Source organism: Eschrichtius robustus, chromosome 21, assembly GCF_028021215.1.
Source record: "Eschrichtius robustus isolate mEscRob2 chromosome 21, mEscRob2.pri, whole genome shotgun sequence".
NCBI lineage: Eukaryota > Metazoa > Chordata > Mammalia > Artiodactyla > Eschrichtiidae > Eschrichtius > Eschrichtius robustus.
The window spans coordinates 32,022,970-32,038,856 of record NC_090844.1 but is presented as its reverse complement, the minus strand read 5'-3'; the positions used below and the strand labels follow the sequence as shown (position 1 = coordinate 32,038,856).

The window sequence follows — 15,887 nt, the reverse complement described above, 5'->3', positions numbered from 1 at the left end:
TATATCCCCATATCTCCTCCCTCTTGCGTCTCCCTCCCACCCTCCCTATCCCACCCCTCTAGGTGGTCACAAAGCACTGAGCTGATCTCCCTGTGCTCTGCGGCTGCTTCCCACTAGCTATCTCTTTTACGGTAGTGTATGTAAGTCCATGCCACTCTCTCACTTCGTCTCAGCCTTAACTCTTCTGTTACTCCCCTTCTGAGGCTCTATTCCAGAACCTTCTTCCACGAGCAGGAAGATGTTGTCTCCCTGACATCTGTGGCTGACTCTCCACATCTGAGCTGCCGCAGCTGTGAAGTGGCGCTGGGCAAACCCACCCTCTTCCCATGCCCTTACTCTCACTCCTGAAATGAGCCTATGTGATAGTTTTCTGATGGAGAAAAAGGAAGGATATAGAACAAAGGAGGGAGAGGTGCTTCTCAGGTGTCAGCTGCTCATCTCACAGGAGGACTGGGCTTGGAGGTGGAGGGGGGCTGTGCCCTTAGTCACTTGCTTTTCAGTGCATCTGCTCAGACCCCTGTGTATGCCAGTGCCTCTGCCCTGAACTTGGTATGCCTTTCTCTTCTCCTCATTTTGACAAAGTCCCTGATGTCTTCTTAACACGAGGCTGATTCACAGCAATGCTCTTGGGCAGGATGAGGAAGTATTTTTAATGTGTTCCTCTTTCCACTAGGAAATGGTCACCTTTCCAGTGCCACAGAGCGTAGGACGAGTTTGGGACCTGGGGCCTCTTCGAGGGCTCTCCCATATCCGACACCCATACAGGTGCCCCTGGAACCAAACTTTAGAGACCCAAGGGCATCCAGGCATCTAGCAGTCCTCCTTTGGCCCTCAGTCTGCAGTCTGTAAGGGTGTTATATTGAATCTCCGTCCCACGGACTGTGCATGCAGAGCCTGCGTCCCCAGGGAAGCTGTTGGCAGCAGGCTGACTGTTCTCACATGAAGACATGGGAGGGTCTTGCATGAAAACGAGGTGTTTTGTGGCCCAAGGAAGCAGGGACTGTCGTGAGCCTTGCAAACGGCAGTTGCAGAGTATGGAAGATTAGGGAAGTTCCCACGGACAAATTATCATTCGTGAAAGGTGCTACAGATGGAAGTTGCAGCAGCGTGGCTCCAGAGGTGACAGTGGGTGGAGGAGAGATGGGGCTTGTTCCTGACCCTGGAGGCCCGTGCAGGTTGATGGGCGTATTGGGGCAGCTTAGGGAACCCAGATAAGGTTCGTTCCTAAGAGCGCTTTGCACTTTGCCTGAGCCAGAGTCAGACTGAACTCCGAGGAATAGAATTGAGGGAGTTGAAGATCCTCGGGGAATGAAGTTGCTGAGGCTCTGCAGGTTCCAGGCATGTGAGACTGGGGTCTCCCAAACCCAGTCACGGGGGTCAGGGCATCTGAGTAGTCAGTTAACGTTTTGTTGAATTGAATTGAGTTGAATTAAAAGGCGACGTGTAGCCTGAGAAGTAGATATGAAAAGGGTGGGGACTTCCTCCCTGTTTTGCTTTTACCTCCTCTGTAGTAGATTGCATGATTGTGCTGTATGTGCATGAATAGTTCAAAAGTTTAAACCATCTTATCCAGAAAGAAGAGCCATCTCCACTCAGATACTCAGAAAGTAATTATAATAGCTAATGAATGCATTTCAAACGGCCACTGTGTGACATTCATTGTACCAGGTGCCTCATATAACTTATGAGATGCCTTATATAACTTATAACTGATCTTTGTGGTAAGAAGCTTGATAGAGGAGGGCTTCTGATTTCCATTTTACAGTTGGGGTAGAAAGGCTCACAAAGTTTTAAACATATTCCTAAAATACCTTTTCCCAGTGGAGCCAGGATTGGGCCCCAGGTCTGTCTGAGCCCTGATTGCTGTCCCCGCCCATGTGAGTCTTTAGTCTCACGCTCCTCCTTTGCCCGGGAGCCCATGTCACTGGCAGCGCACCTGCCGTTTCCTTCCAAGTCATGATTCCTGAAGCCAGCCCTGCCTGTGATCAGTCCTTTCTTTCCTTTTCTTTTTCTTTCTTTCTTTTTTTTTTTTTTTTTTTTAAATTTTTTGACCGCACCACATGGCATGTAGGATCTCAGTTACTCAACCAGGGATCAAACCCGGGCCCCCCTGCAGTGGAAGCACAGAGTCTTAACCACCGGACCGCCGGGGAAGTCCCCCTGTGATTAGTCCTTTCTTGGAATTATTCTAACTCTTGGCATATGACACGCAGTCTGACATCTGACTGTATAGTTTTGCTTTCTTATGTTCTTTCGTGGGGAAGGAATTGGATCTTTTACTCCTCATATGTTCCCCACAGTGACGGCATACACAGAGCAGGCATTTCACCCTGTAAATAATTTCGGCCGATGGGAGGTTTGTGGTTGAGCATCAGCTCCCTCTCGCCTTCTTCCTTGCGGAAGCAGGGTCCCTCTTCCAAACCTCGCACCCACTGTGAAGCATCTTCAGGTGGTCGCCTCTCTCCTTCCCTCTTTCCTCTCGAGCATCCAGTCCCCTCCTGAGAGCAGGGACTTGGTGAAGCTGATGCAGCTGCTGTGTGGGTGGAGGAAGGCTTTGGAAATAAGAGATTCAGGTCCCTGAGGAGAGGCACCTGGTAGTGGAGTAACTAAGAGCGTAGACTCTGGAGTCGGACCCGGTTTCAAATCCTGGCTCTGCCGGTTCCTTACTCCGGTGCCACGGACACGTCACGGAACCTCTCTGAGCCTGGGTGTCCCCATCCATAAAGTGGGGAAAGTCTTAACTGCCTCATTGGATTGTTGGGAAGATTGGATGAAATAACACATTAAAAAACACAAAGAACAGATTGGTGGTTGTCAGAGGCGGAGGGTGGGGAGTGGCCGAAATGGGTGAAGGGGGTCGAAAGATACAAGCCTCCAGTTATCAAATCAGTAAGTCCTGGGGATGGAATGTGCAGGACGGTGACTGTGTGGGTGACAGCACTGTATTCTATGTTTGAAAGTTGCTAAGAGAGTAGATCTTAAAAGCTATAATCTCATCAAGAGAAAAAAAATTTGAGTGTTACGAGACAGTGATCATTTGCAGTGTATACAAATATCAAATCATGTTGTACACCTGAAATGAATATACTGTTTTTTATCTTACAAATACACCGCTATATGTCCATCTCTCAATAATATATATGCATATAAAAAATATATATTTAATGGAGCATAATGGACATAGAACAGTGTGTGCTTGTGTATATATATAAAACCAATAAAATTTTCATCTACTTGACCCTCAAATAAAAACACTTGAAACAGTACTTCTCACCAAGCACTTTGTATCAGTACATCTGAGCCACTAAAGAAACACACAGTCGTAGACAGTGTGGGGTGCATGTGAGGCAAGAGGTTTTGGAGGCCAAGGAGCTTTGTCCTGTTAGAACTGGTGGTGGTGTGTATTGGGGAGGGAGATCTATGGGGATGGTTAAACCACTTGAGACCCTCCAGGAAGTGAAGCTAGAGGAAACCCTGTAATGCCGTCTGAGGCAGGGCAGCAGGAGGAATGGCCTGTGAACCCCCTTTTTAGGGTAGGGGGCACGGGTACCTGCCTCAGGGTGAATCAAGTCCTCAACGGGTGACCAGCAGGCCTGGTAACTTTCTGTCTCTTTCTCTGTCTAGAGATCTGCTGATGAGGGACAACCTGTTTGAAATAATAACCAGCTCCAGGACCTTCTACGTGCAGGTAAAAAGCTCGCAGCCAGAAGACGCTGACGTTCCTTCTCTGTGGATGGTGTACTTGTAGGCCTGCCTTTCCCTTTGCTTTCTCTTTTATTTTGTTCGAAGTTTCTAGGTGGTAAATTTAGCCCCCGATAGTCAGTCCGAGTCCCATTTTATTCTAAACAGGATGTTTGCCAAAAGCTTCCCAACCGTAAAATAATAAGGGCGGGTTGAGCCGCTACACTGGGGAATGTGAGTTTGTACCAGCTGCTCGTAGCTGCTGGGCGCCAGCTCAGCAGAGAAAAGGAGAACTGGTCAGTGGTTTCACTTCTCCCTTGGAGGGTATTTATAAGCCCCGTCTATGTGCGGACAGTACTGTGTGACTGTGTGCGGAAGGACAGAAGCACAGAGGGCCCTGTGCGGGCACCAGGTGCACAGCCAGCTGCACAGAGAAAGCCATTGTTTGGGCTCCGACGGTTCGGCTCTCAGAAGCATCTCCCCTCCACCCACAGCCTTGGAGTTCTCCCAACTCCTTCTCAAATCATAGGAGCTAGAAAGGCAGATTTCTAGCCTCTAGCACGGCCTAGACTTTCAAGGCCAAGTCCTCGCTGCAGCCTGCCTAGCCGTCCACAGAGCGTGCCTTGATCCCTGCGGCCTCGCGGTGACGGTGCCCGTCTAGCGCCAAGACTGCCATGGAGTGTGTTGGTTGAAATGTGGGGCTCCCCGACCAAAGCTTCTCAGGGTTCCCCGCGCACTCCCCCCTCAACACCCTCCCTTTCGCGAGGTCGACCCTCACGCATTTCGTGAGCAGCAGGTCCCTCTGAGCGGGTCCCCCTGCCTGAGCCCAGCAGACATGCTAGCAGCCTGAGGCGTCTGTGTGTTCCGTTCATTTGGACAAGCATCTGGGAAGAGCTGTGGAAAAGTGCTGCTGGGGCCCTCGAGCAGCCTGCACTGCCGTTCAGGGACATGGTTGAGCAGTCGGTGCCCCAAAAGAGTTTCCAGTTCTTGGACTTGACAGATAGTGGTAGAGCCTCCTCAGGGTGCCGGGCGTTGCCTCATCCTGGGGACCCCGCATTCAACAGAATGGATCCTGAACCTGAGGGGAAGATAGTCAGGTAAACAGGCAGTTAGAACAGGGTGCTGAGGTGGGGAGGGCGTGTTGGAGAGATGAACACAGGGGAGCTTTCGGGGCAGTGAAGCTGTCCTGTGTGATACTGCAGTGGCAGATGCGTGAAATCGAATTTCACAGCACAGAGCATAAACCTTTAATGTATGCAAATTAAAAAAAATCATTTAGGAGGTCAGGTGATCCTAGCATGGCATGCAGAATATGACCAAAGAACCTCAATGTGTTACAAGTATGAAACAACCTCACTCATGGGGGTGGGGGAATAAAACAACAAAAAACAAAACAAGAAAACAGTGTGAGAAGGGCTACCCTTAGAGTGAGCAGTGGTTGCCATGGGAACTCCAAGAAGGGTACCTCCCCCAGTCGCAGGAGTCAAGGGAGGTTTCCTGAAGGAAGATACGCCGAAGCCAAACCCTTGGAGGAAGAGTGGCCCAGGCAGAGGGAACAGCAAACCACAGGGGTTAAAAAAGCTTGGAGATGAAAGGGGCACAGGTGCTGGGAAGCTGATATGGAGGGCCCGTGGCCCGTGGGCCTTGTTCAGGAGCTTGTATTTTATCCTGGGAGGTAGGGTCCTTGGAGGTTAAGCTAAGGGAGTGACCCAATCAGATCTGCCTCCTAAAAATCCCACTTGGGCAAGTGACCTAAGAGCCTTGTTTTCCTCATCTGTAAAGTGGAGATGAGAGCCCTCCGTCCCGGTCCTGTTGATGGGATGCTGGCGGTGAATGTCCTGTCCGGTGCAGTGGAGGGGACAGGTAAGAAAAGGGTTAGACAGGAGCCAGGGAGAGCAGTTGGAAGGCTGTTGTAATGGTTTCAGTGAGGGATAAAGGAAGCCTGCACTTGGATGGATGGAGAAAAGTGGAAACATTTGAAGCTATTGATGAGTCCTTTCCAGGGCTTGAGAGTTGATTGGATGTGGGGTGAAGGGAGCGATTATGCTGGGGTTAAGAGTCTAGAACAGAGCCTTGGACTGGAGATAGTGATTTGGGAAACATGAACGCCAACCAAAAAAAAAAAAAGTTCAGAAGACACTGCACCATTGGCACGAGTGTCTGCACATTGACCAGAACCTTATCATCATTTATGTCCTACTTTGCCATCTGCTCCCACATTTCTAGGATAAAAGAGCACTCACATCCCCCTGAATAAATAAATGAGCGAATGGACAAATCTGTGTATAGCACCAAAACTCAGAATAGAAGGTTGGAGAAGAGTAGAGATTAAAACTCTTTAAGAATATGTATTTATTCATTTAAAAACAACAACTATAAACTCATTTATGTTAACACAAGTAACATTTAATGAAAAATAACGCTTTGTAAAACAAAAAAGCAACAGGAGTAGCATTTTTTTAAAAAATATATTTTTGCAAATCTCTTGAATGGCTGGTTTATTAGAAGACAGCAGGATTCTCATATCTGCTTCTGCACTCAGTCTGTGGCCATATGTTGTTTTGATGGAAGAGTATGAAGAAAATCTGGCCCCGCAGAGACATGTATTTGGAATAAAGGGATATTTTAATAGCTCTTTCAGATAATTGTGGATCTTCTTTGATTCTATATCGAAACTTGACAAATCGTAGTTTCTTAATGTTTAGGTGCTGTGTGGAATCAGAAGCTGATATCAATAAACTTTCATACTCTCACATTAAAATCCATTGGTCAGTTTTGCACTTTGAATGGATCATATGTGGCAGGGCTGTATCTAAAGGTGGGATTGGTTCTTGGGGAGAGGTAGGGGTTATTAGCTTGTTGGAAAGGGAGGGCTGCAGAGGTTGGGAATAAGATTAAGATGGAGATGCCTAAAGCTTTTGGATAGCTGCAATGGAAGTAACCAGAGGTACATATGGGAAGCCTTTTATTGATGGCCCGTTAGAACTCAGTGCTTGAAACCATTGCAAATGTTATGATACCGGGCTCATACCAGATCATCAAAGCTTATCGGACTGCAATAAAACCACAGACTGCAGTGACTCATTTAATACCCTTTGTTCCTCTCACCTCAAAAACTGCCCTCAAGGACAGAAACCCTACTTTTCCTGTTGAACCAAGCAGCAGAAACATGTACACACTTAAGCAGACCAGGAAGAGACAAAGGTATAAGCTTGGCACTTCCCTTCTTGTACTATTGAGTTTCAAGGCTTTTTTTTTGTTAGTCTCTTAGTAATTCACCACAGGGTGGGTGGATTTCAGCTCTGTGTTTTACTGGTTCATGGAGCTACCTTTGTGATGTGGTTTTAAGATATTTTTGAGTTTTTGATGAAAGCTAAGCACAGGCTTTCCATAAAAGATAGATATACACATACACTGTAATTTTTGCATATAATTTTTGAGGTTTCACTGAATTTCTGTTGCCAGTGGAGTCCAGTTCTTAAAACTACTAATAGAGATTTAAACTGTGATCTCAGTAACGTAATATCCTATTTCTTCTCATGTGGGATCAGTATCTGCTTTTCTCTTTGAATAATATATATATATATATTTTTAAATACATTTAATTATTTTATTTATTTATTTTTGGCCGCGTTTGGTGTTCGTTGCTGCGCACGGGCTTTCTCTAGTTGCGGTGAGCGGGGGCCGCTCTTCATTGTGGTGCGCGGGCTTCTCATTGCGGTGGCTTCTCTTGTGGCGGAACACGGTCTCTAGGTGTGCAGGCTTCAGTAGTTGTGGCACGTGAGCTCAGTAGTTGTGGCTCGAGGTCCCCGGAGAGCAGGCTCAGTAGTTGTGGCGCAGGGGCTTAGTTGCTCCGCCACATGTGGGATCTCCCCAGACCAGGGCTCGAACCCGTGCCCCTTGCACTGGCAGGCGGATTCTTAACCACTGCGCCACCAGGGAAGTCCCTTGAATAATGTTTTAAACATCAGTGAACATTAAAATAATGTTTACTACTGTTTATTATCCTCATGGCTGGGTTCACTACCTAGGTTATCTGACAGAAAAATGTCCTTAAACGGAATTAGAGCATTAGGGAAGAAATGTAATTAGCAAACAATTTCCGTCTCAAATACTAAATGTTTTAAGAAAGAGATTTAATTGTTTTCCCCATCATATTAGCAAAGATTTTTTAAAAATTGTAATATTTAAAGCAAAAAAAAATTTAAAAATAAGAGGGAATTCCCTGGCAGTCCAGTGGTTAGGACTCCACGCTTTCACTGCCGTGGGCCCAGGTTCCATCCCTGGTTGGGGAACTAAGATCCTGCAAGCCGCGCACTGTGGCCAAAAAATAAAGAAAAGTTTTTTAACTGTAATATTTAATTCTAACACGGGTGCATGTAGTATACATACATATATATATATATGTTTAAATGAAATCTATATTATTGACTAGAAATCACTCTGGCCATATATAAAAAGAGCCTTAAAAGCACTGATACTCTGGGCCTTTCCCGGCGGTCCAGTGGTTAAGACTCTGCACTTCCACCGCAGGGGGCGTGGGTTCGATCCCGGGAACTAAGATCCCACATGCCATGTGGTGTGGGCCCCCCCCCCCCCCAAAAAAAAAAAGCATGCATACTCTTTAGCAACTTCCCTGGGAGCTGAAGAATCTTAAGTATGAAAAAAGCTTTATACGCAAAGATGTGAATAGCAGTATTGTTTATATTAGAGAATTGGAAATGATCTGAACGAATTTTAGAGGATCTGGATTCTTGTGTTTGAGTTTCCAGCTGTTAAGTCAGGGGATTCCCAGTATTCTCTGATTCAGGATTCCTTGCTAAGTGGAGCTGGGGTGAGCACACCTAGGCTGGTTGAGTGATTGCTCCTAGAGAAGGAGTGAGTGTTTGTTGACTGTCTCAAAGGACAGTCAGGTAGGTGGTCTGTGGCTTGTGGGTGGAGCGTTTTTTGCTGTGGTGATAAAAGGACTAAAAGTAGCTTAAAAAGCCCTGGAAACTGGCTATTGGACTGTCATCATGGGGGTCTTGCGATCTGTTTAATGAAAGAAAATGTTCCATCTCCTGTGTGATGCGGGAGACCTTTGTCTCTCCCTTAGCTCCCATCCCCATCTTTCCCTCTGTCTTCTCACATTTCCCCACCAAATCAACTTCTGTTCCCCTAGAAGGAAAATCTGTAAGAAATGCTTTTCTGCTGATGGACAATTTAATTGCCGCCGTCTCATTCCAATTCAAAATAGCCTTTCTTCTCCCCCAAATATGTTATCTTATTTGGGTTGGTTTGTTTGTTTTTTTTTTTACAGAAGTTCCCTTTACCTTTTGCTCATATTATTTTAATTTACTTGACAATGACAATAATTTACATGCAGAGGCTTTTTACATATTGACTTGATAAACGCCCCCCCACCCCCCGCCCCCAGAGTTGCAACTTGCTGTCTTCTACATTACTTTTTGTTCCCAGGGTCATCTCTATGATGTAATTGACTAGTGAAGTAATTAAGAATTTGAATATGACTTTCTACATAAATTAAGAAGCATGCTGTAATATTATTCTGCTTACAGTTGAAAAATTTTTTAATTAGCAAAGTATTCTTTTGAAACTGAGATTGGAAAATGCAACGTATAATTGGTCACTTTATCCAGAGAAAAGCAATACAACTAAGGTGAATTGAGATATAATACAGTTTTACTTTAAATTTCCTAACTGTAGAAATAGACATTAGCATTTATGGATAATATTATTTATAATAGAAATAATTATTAATATCTTTTCAAACAACCCAAGGAATCTGAGAGACTTCAAGAAATATAGACATGTGTACAGAAATCCTTAAGAAGGCTGAAAAGAATACAATAGAAAACAGGTAGGCAGTGAAGACCTGGTCACCGTCCCGTCTGTAAGCCATTTTATGGGGCTGATAAACAAGCATATGAAGAAAAAGTATGTTATCTTATTTGATCCCAACAATTTGATCCTTTAGGTAAGAATTATCCACAGTTTGAGTATGAAGAAAATGAAATTAAAAAGTTGTAGGGAGAAGGCAGCAAACATATTTATAATATTGGAATTTAAGGCTTCATCTGTGTCCCTCATATAATAATAATAACAACAACAATAATGACTAATATGAAGCCCTTTCTGTGTATCAGGCACTTTCAAACTGCTTTACCTAAATGAGTTCATTTAATTTTTCCCAATAGTTCTACTTGTGGAACAGGTTAGCTAGCCCTGCTCTCAGTAAAATACCTTCTGGAAGAATCTTGGAGACCATGTCCTGGTTATCTTTTTAGACTAGGGATGGATTTCTCTTTCTGGGAAACCACCAGGTTGTCAAGTAACTGGGAAAAGAAAAGTCCAGGGAAGAGAGCGGGCAGGTGAATTTGCAGCTATGGTGCGTGAGAGGGGTCTTCTCCTGGGGCACCGTTGCTGCCTCTCTTTGGCCCAGCGTGCCAGGGTGTGAAACTGTTCCCCTTGTAAGTGTCCTGCACACACCTAACCAGGGACGGTTGGTTTGGGGACAGGATGGGGTAAGCATGCAAATTTGAGGGTTTTAAAAAGACTGGTCATGTATTACCTTGATATAATGCAAAGAGAAAGAATCATTTTAGGGAAGGGGAGAGTGAGGGGTATATGTGGAGAATTTTGCAGGCCAGCGTGTGTGGTGTTTGCATTCGTGTATGCACGGGCATGCAAATGCACTCTGGTAATTTTGGATGGCTCTATCAGGGGAAGGTGCAGGGCAACAGAGAGAGGTTAACTAATAAAACGTTTCTGGAGGTCAAGGCTTCATTCAATCTTGGTCCCATCTCTGTGCCTGGTACCTGATGTCACGTGTCACCCTGAGTAAGGCCTCAGTAAATGTTTGCCAGGTTCACTTGGATTCAACTCCTGTAAAGCTGGAAAGCACTGAGAATTCCCAGGGCTCTACCTACTGTGGCTTGGCTTCTGATTTTCCTCTTTCTTCACAGAGCCGCTGCTGCCCCCTTCTGGGGTTGCTCGGTATTTCTGGGGGAAGAACTTTTTAAGGCCTCGGCTGTGCCCTCCCTACATGTTGGTGAGCTTGGTGCTGCAAGTCTAGCAACCCTTGAGGCCTGGATGGGACTCAGGACAGACCCAGATCACTTGTGCTTTGCGAGAAGCCCTGTTCCTGGAGAAACCACCTGTCTGGGAGGATTTGCAGAGGATTTGGTTTTAATGGAACTGGAGCTGAAAGTGGGATCATTTGTTGGGATAGCTGTGGTAGAAGGATGACTGCACTGGGTGTCAGGAGAACTGGAATCTAGACCAGCCCTAAACCTTGGGCTCTGGCTTTCTGGGCTTCATTTTCCTTTTCTGTAAAACAGGGGGTGAGGCCAGGCTGATTGTGTTCCAGAGGGGGTGAGGGACTTCAGTAGGGATGGGCCTCTAAGCTCTCTCCCTCTGTCACGACCTCTGCCCCACTTTGAGCCCTTTTATTTATGGGATGACAAATATGATTTTGCTGGGGAAAAAAATGTCCTCAGAAGTCTGAAAGCCACTGGCCTGGATGGTCTCTGAGATCCCTTCCAGCTCTAATGGTGTGATTTTATGAACTTAGAATCGAGTCACAGGCGTGAAAGCTGAAATCACAGCGCCAGACGTGTCTCTGTAAGTGTGGTGGGTGTTTTGCAGGCAGACAGTCCAGAAGACATGCACAGCTGGATTAAGGAGATCGGGGCAGCTGTCCAGGCCCTCAAGTGCCACCCCAGAGTAAGTTACTTCCTTCCTGTCCACAGTCACTGTCAACCTCGTGATGAGTTGTCCCGAGTGGGTGGGTTTTATTTGGTGATGTAGGGAAGCAGCCCGGTGCCCAGATGCAGCTGAAGCCCCGGGCTGTCTTGCTTGTTTTTCTCTTTTGACTGGTTTGGGTACAAATTTTTATTTTTTTGTTTTTTTCAGTAGTTGGAGGAGGTGAGGTAGGGTTGGATAGAGAACCAGAGCTTCCGATGTGTCCTGCACATCTCCCTGCCAGGCAGACCTTGACACTTCTGGGGTGAATGCCACTGGCTATATTTAATTTCTGTAGACGTGTGTCTCTGGGCCTGTGAGGTGGTGATCCTGGAGGGGGTCCTCTTCCTGGGACCTTGGGATAAACATTGTCAGGAAAACTCTTACTTTCCTTTTTTTCCCGCCTTTTATTTTTGTAGGAAATGTCCTTTTCTCGATCCATTTCTTTGACCCGCTCTGGAAGCTCCAGCCTCTCAGGGGGGCCCAACTCTGTCTTGTGCAGAGGGCGGCCGCCTCTGGAGGAGAGAAGGGCCCTCTGCAAAGCCCCCTCCGTGGCTTCCTCCTGGCAGCCCTGGACACCTGTCCCCCAGGCTGGGGAAAAGCTGCTTCCCACTGAAGAGACTCCTGAGGACTCTTTGTTCATGCCTCGACTTGGGGAGAGCAGTACTTCTGGGGTGCTGCCCAGCTCCCGGATAAGGCACAGATCGGAGCCCCAGCACCCCAAGGAGAAGCCATTTGTGTTCAACCTCGATGATGAAAACATACGGACCTCTGATGTGTGATGAGGCGCAGTGCCCAGGAGGGAGGGGGAGGACTCAGACGTCCAAGGGGCCGTGACTCGGTTTCTCCACCTGCTGGAGGACAGTCAGAGGCCTTCCTGGCACTCACATCCCTGTGGAGCTCTCTTGGGGGAGGGGAGCATCAGCTGGTTTTTTTTAAAAAAAAAAAAAAATCAATGCAGTGTTTTTAATTCGGGAAAGTCACTAGGTTAGACCTGTAGGCTTGCTCAGTGGAGAGCGGGGTGCCTCTTACTTTGACTCTTCCATGGTCCACCTGGTGAGAGGAGGTTGGAAGTCCAATTTCATCCCTAACCAAGTTTTAGTTCCTTGTCCTTGTCTTATTAGTTTCTTCCCTTTGTTTTCAGGCCGGGCGCAGAACCTTGAGGCCAGTCATCTGGTTTTATCCTATTCCTGTTCATTGGCTGAAGTTTGACTGTGAAGTAGGAGGGTGGGAACTAACCCAGCTGAAACTGGGGGAAGCGGTGGGGGACACCCAGGCTCCAGCTTGGCCGGGATACATTCTGAGGGAAGGTGTTAAAATCTGGGTGCTGGTGGGGGGGGCCCTGAATGTCGACCAGGGCAGATTCCCCCCTCCTCCAGGGGACCTCCATCGGGGAAGAAATGGGACCTCTTGTAAGGAATGGGAGAATGCACTCCCAACCCCAGTGCATCAGCCAGTTTTGGGAATTACTCTGTTCTCTTTGAGATGTTCTTTGACCCCAAATACTGTCCCCGTGAGAGACAGACCTGCCCACCCTGTTGCTGTGTCAGGCCCTTAGGATGGGTTTATCAGTGTTCAGTGCTGAGAACAGAACAGACATTGCCCTTGATATGGCGTTACTTGGAATGTGTGGAGGGTTGATGAGTGTATGATAATTCACTTGTGTGATAACATCAAATCTGTATTTTAGAGTTTGAGAGTTGCTTTAAAGCAGGTGCCGGGAAGAGATGGAGTTTAGTTCATCCAGCTAAAAATTTTTGATCCATGTTTTCCAGACAGAAGAAAAGGTCTCTTTTCGCAAAGACAGATTATCTTGGGTCCTTGCCTCTCAGCTCTTCTTTCATGGGCCGATAGTAGTCTAATTTTAAGTGCTGTATATTGTATACCTTGGCAGATTTGCTTTCTTTCTGTTCTTTGTGTTGCCCTTTGGATGATGCCTCGTGTCTGTACTTGCATGATGAAATCTTGTCGTCTGACGAGGTTCTACGTACTTAACAGTGAGGAGGTAACAAAGATAATCTTGAGAGATATTTATATCTTTAATAAATTAGAAACTGTGCAGAGAAACATTGCTTTAGAGGCTATGCATTGCTGGTTAGAGATTTCCCAGGTAGAAGAGCATAGATTGTATTTCCCATCCCGTATTTTAGGATGTACCTTCTTCCATTTGACAAGAGATCGTATTTCCAGGGTCCCTGGGAGAAACTATCTGTCCAGCTTATGTGGTGAACTGCTACCAAGGTGCCCTAAAGGGAGGGAGCTTAACTCAGTTCTATCTAGAACTCTTTATCAGCTAGATCAGTTAATTTTGTCTTTAAATTAAGAATTAACGAGTAGAGGCGAAGACTGTGATCAGAAAATCCTTAGTGTCTTGAGGGAAATCTTCTGTTTGTTTCGGGCAGTGTAGTTTCCTTGAAGTCTGTGTCAGGTTGAGAACTTTTCTTGACCGTACTGCTTTGGAGGTAACTTTCACTTAAATTGTTTGCCCTAGTGGTCCTGGTATAAAAAAGGAAATCTACTCTAGATTTCTGTCTCTCTCTTTTTTTCCCCTCTTTTCTGCAGCCTCCTGTATACTTTTGTCCTTAGAAATCCCTGGTTTGGAGATTATTTATTTATGAGTGATCAAGGTGGCAACATACTTCAAGTAGCCTGATTTCAAGAAGCCATTCCCAATTCTTAAAGTTCTTTGTCTCAGGTTTCATCTTCAGATTTTCCTCAAGAAAATTCTTTGGCTAGGTGAAAGAAAGTGCACAGAGATATGGAACTAACAAAGATAAATTAGGAACTTTTGAGATCTCTGTAAACATTCCCTAACTCATGGAAAGGTGTCATCTCTTGGTGTTTAAGTTGTGAAAATCTACCCATTTCTTCCTCTTCTAAATAAACGCTCTGCTAGATTACTACTGCTAAATTAATTGGCCATTATGGTAAGCTGATCTGTTTTTTATTCAGTAAGGTTTATTTTGAGAATGTATTAAATTAAACATACTTATAAATCCAGATTGTATTATCATAATAGAGGGGAAACAAGGATTCTAGTTGGCAGATACTTGGGAATTCCAAGTTAGAGCGTTGTTAATGTAGTTCCAACACCAGATAAATATAATTATCTTCAATGAAGCTTAGAGGCATTCTCATTGCCAAATCTTATTTCAGAATTCCTTTTGTGTTCATATTTCTTAGCTTCTGGTTAATTTCACATCACACCTTTTAATGTCACTACACATGTGAGCCAAAGATGGTGCATATACGACCAAAGCGTTTGGTTTCAAATGTGAAAAATGGAACCAAATGGAAAAAACAAGGAGGGGATGCAATATCGATTAGTAGTTAAGTGCATAGGCTCTGGAATAAATCTGTTTGTTTTGTTTTGTTTTTTTTTTTAAAAAAGGAACCAAAAAAGGTACTGCATTTTTTTGTGTGTGTAAACGTTCTCTGAGTTGTGCTGTTTTCATAAGACTTTTGACATGGTCTTGACCCACTGTGTGTAACAATTTCAGGTGTCTCCCCATAGGTGAACTATTATTGTCCACTGTTCTTGAAAGTTAAGGAATTGCTTGCTCAGGGTCAGCTGATGGCTGGTGAACGTAGTTTGGCCTTTTGCATTCTGTGAGATGACAGTCGTACTAAGGTGTCCATCAGGTAAAGCGATCTCAGGTGAAAATTGCAGAGTTACACATCTGTTTCTGAGTAGAATGCTGAGCTCCCATGAGAAAGAGTCCAACTGCATAGTTCACTTGAAGCAGAAGGTGGTTTGTTTTTGTTTTATTTTTTTCCCCCTGAATGTAACTGTGCTCTGATATGGGCTAAAAGGATCCAATAAATAAGTGGCAGATTCAGTAGTTGAGCAGTGGGATTTGATATGTTTGTTTTCACTGTTAACCAGATAAATAGGCATAAGGAAGTAGCAGAGTTTTGGAAACTGAGTTTCCCAAATCAGCTTTGTTTATAAACTTTGAACATGTCAGAAATGGACAGATTTATTACATCTTTTCTACCAATGTCACTTTTTTTCCTTACTCCCGTTTTCTCTCTTGTTACTGCCTGCAGTAGTGAATTACAGTCACTCATGCTCGGTAGAGTTTGAATAAAGCGAATATTTGGCCAAAAAACATACTGTTTGACCCCTTCCCCCACTGCTCCCCAAGGTGTAGCATGATTCTGTGTTTTGAACCAGTATGTTTCAGCTGTGAAATGCACTGACTGTAGGCTGAGCTGAGTGCATGGAAACTCTTAGGCTTCTCATTTTAAGCGATCTCCTACTTCGTATGTAGCAAAAAATAATTTTCTAAAACTGTTTTGTCGCTTGTTTTGTAATAAAAACCATGTGAAATACTGAAATAGGGTGTGTGTTTTCCTAACTCGGATCGTCTGTCCGTGGGTGGGTGAGTTGTCAGTCTGCCCCGGTTCTTGGTGTTCTGAATTTCACGAGGTGGGGAAGGGCCGGGACGCGGGGCGGGGTG

At 45.3% G+C, this 15,887-nt stretch overlaps 1 protein-coding gene across 4 annotated transcripts in view; it reads left to right on the top strand.

Annotated features, from left to right (window-relative positions):
• The window catches only part of PLEKHA2 (pleckstrin homology domain containing A2), a 55,631-nt gene extending 39,866 nt beyond the window's left edge, over positions 1-15,765 (top strand). For all 4 annotated transcript variants that reach the window (XM_068531917.1, XM_068531919.1, XM_068531920.1 and 1 more), the window contains exons 10-12: positions 3,625-3,688; positions 11,329-11,406; positions 11,844-15,765. In XM_068531917.1, the coding sequence (XP_068388018.1) occupies positions 3,625-3,688; positions 11,329-11,406; positions 11,844-12,206 (505 nt within the window). In that variant the 3' untranslated portion in view covers positions 12,207-15,765. The remainder of the gene's footprint in view (positions 1-3,624; positions 3,689-11,328; positions 11,407-11,843) is intronic.
• Positions 15,766-15,887: the final 122 nt, after the last annotated feature.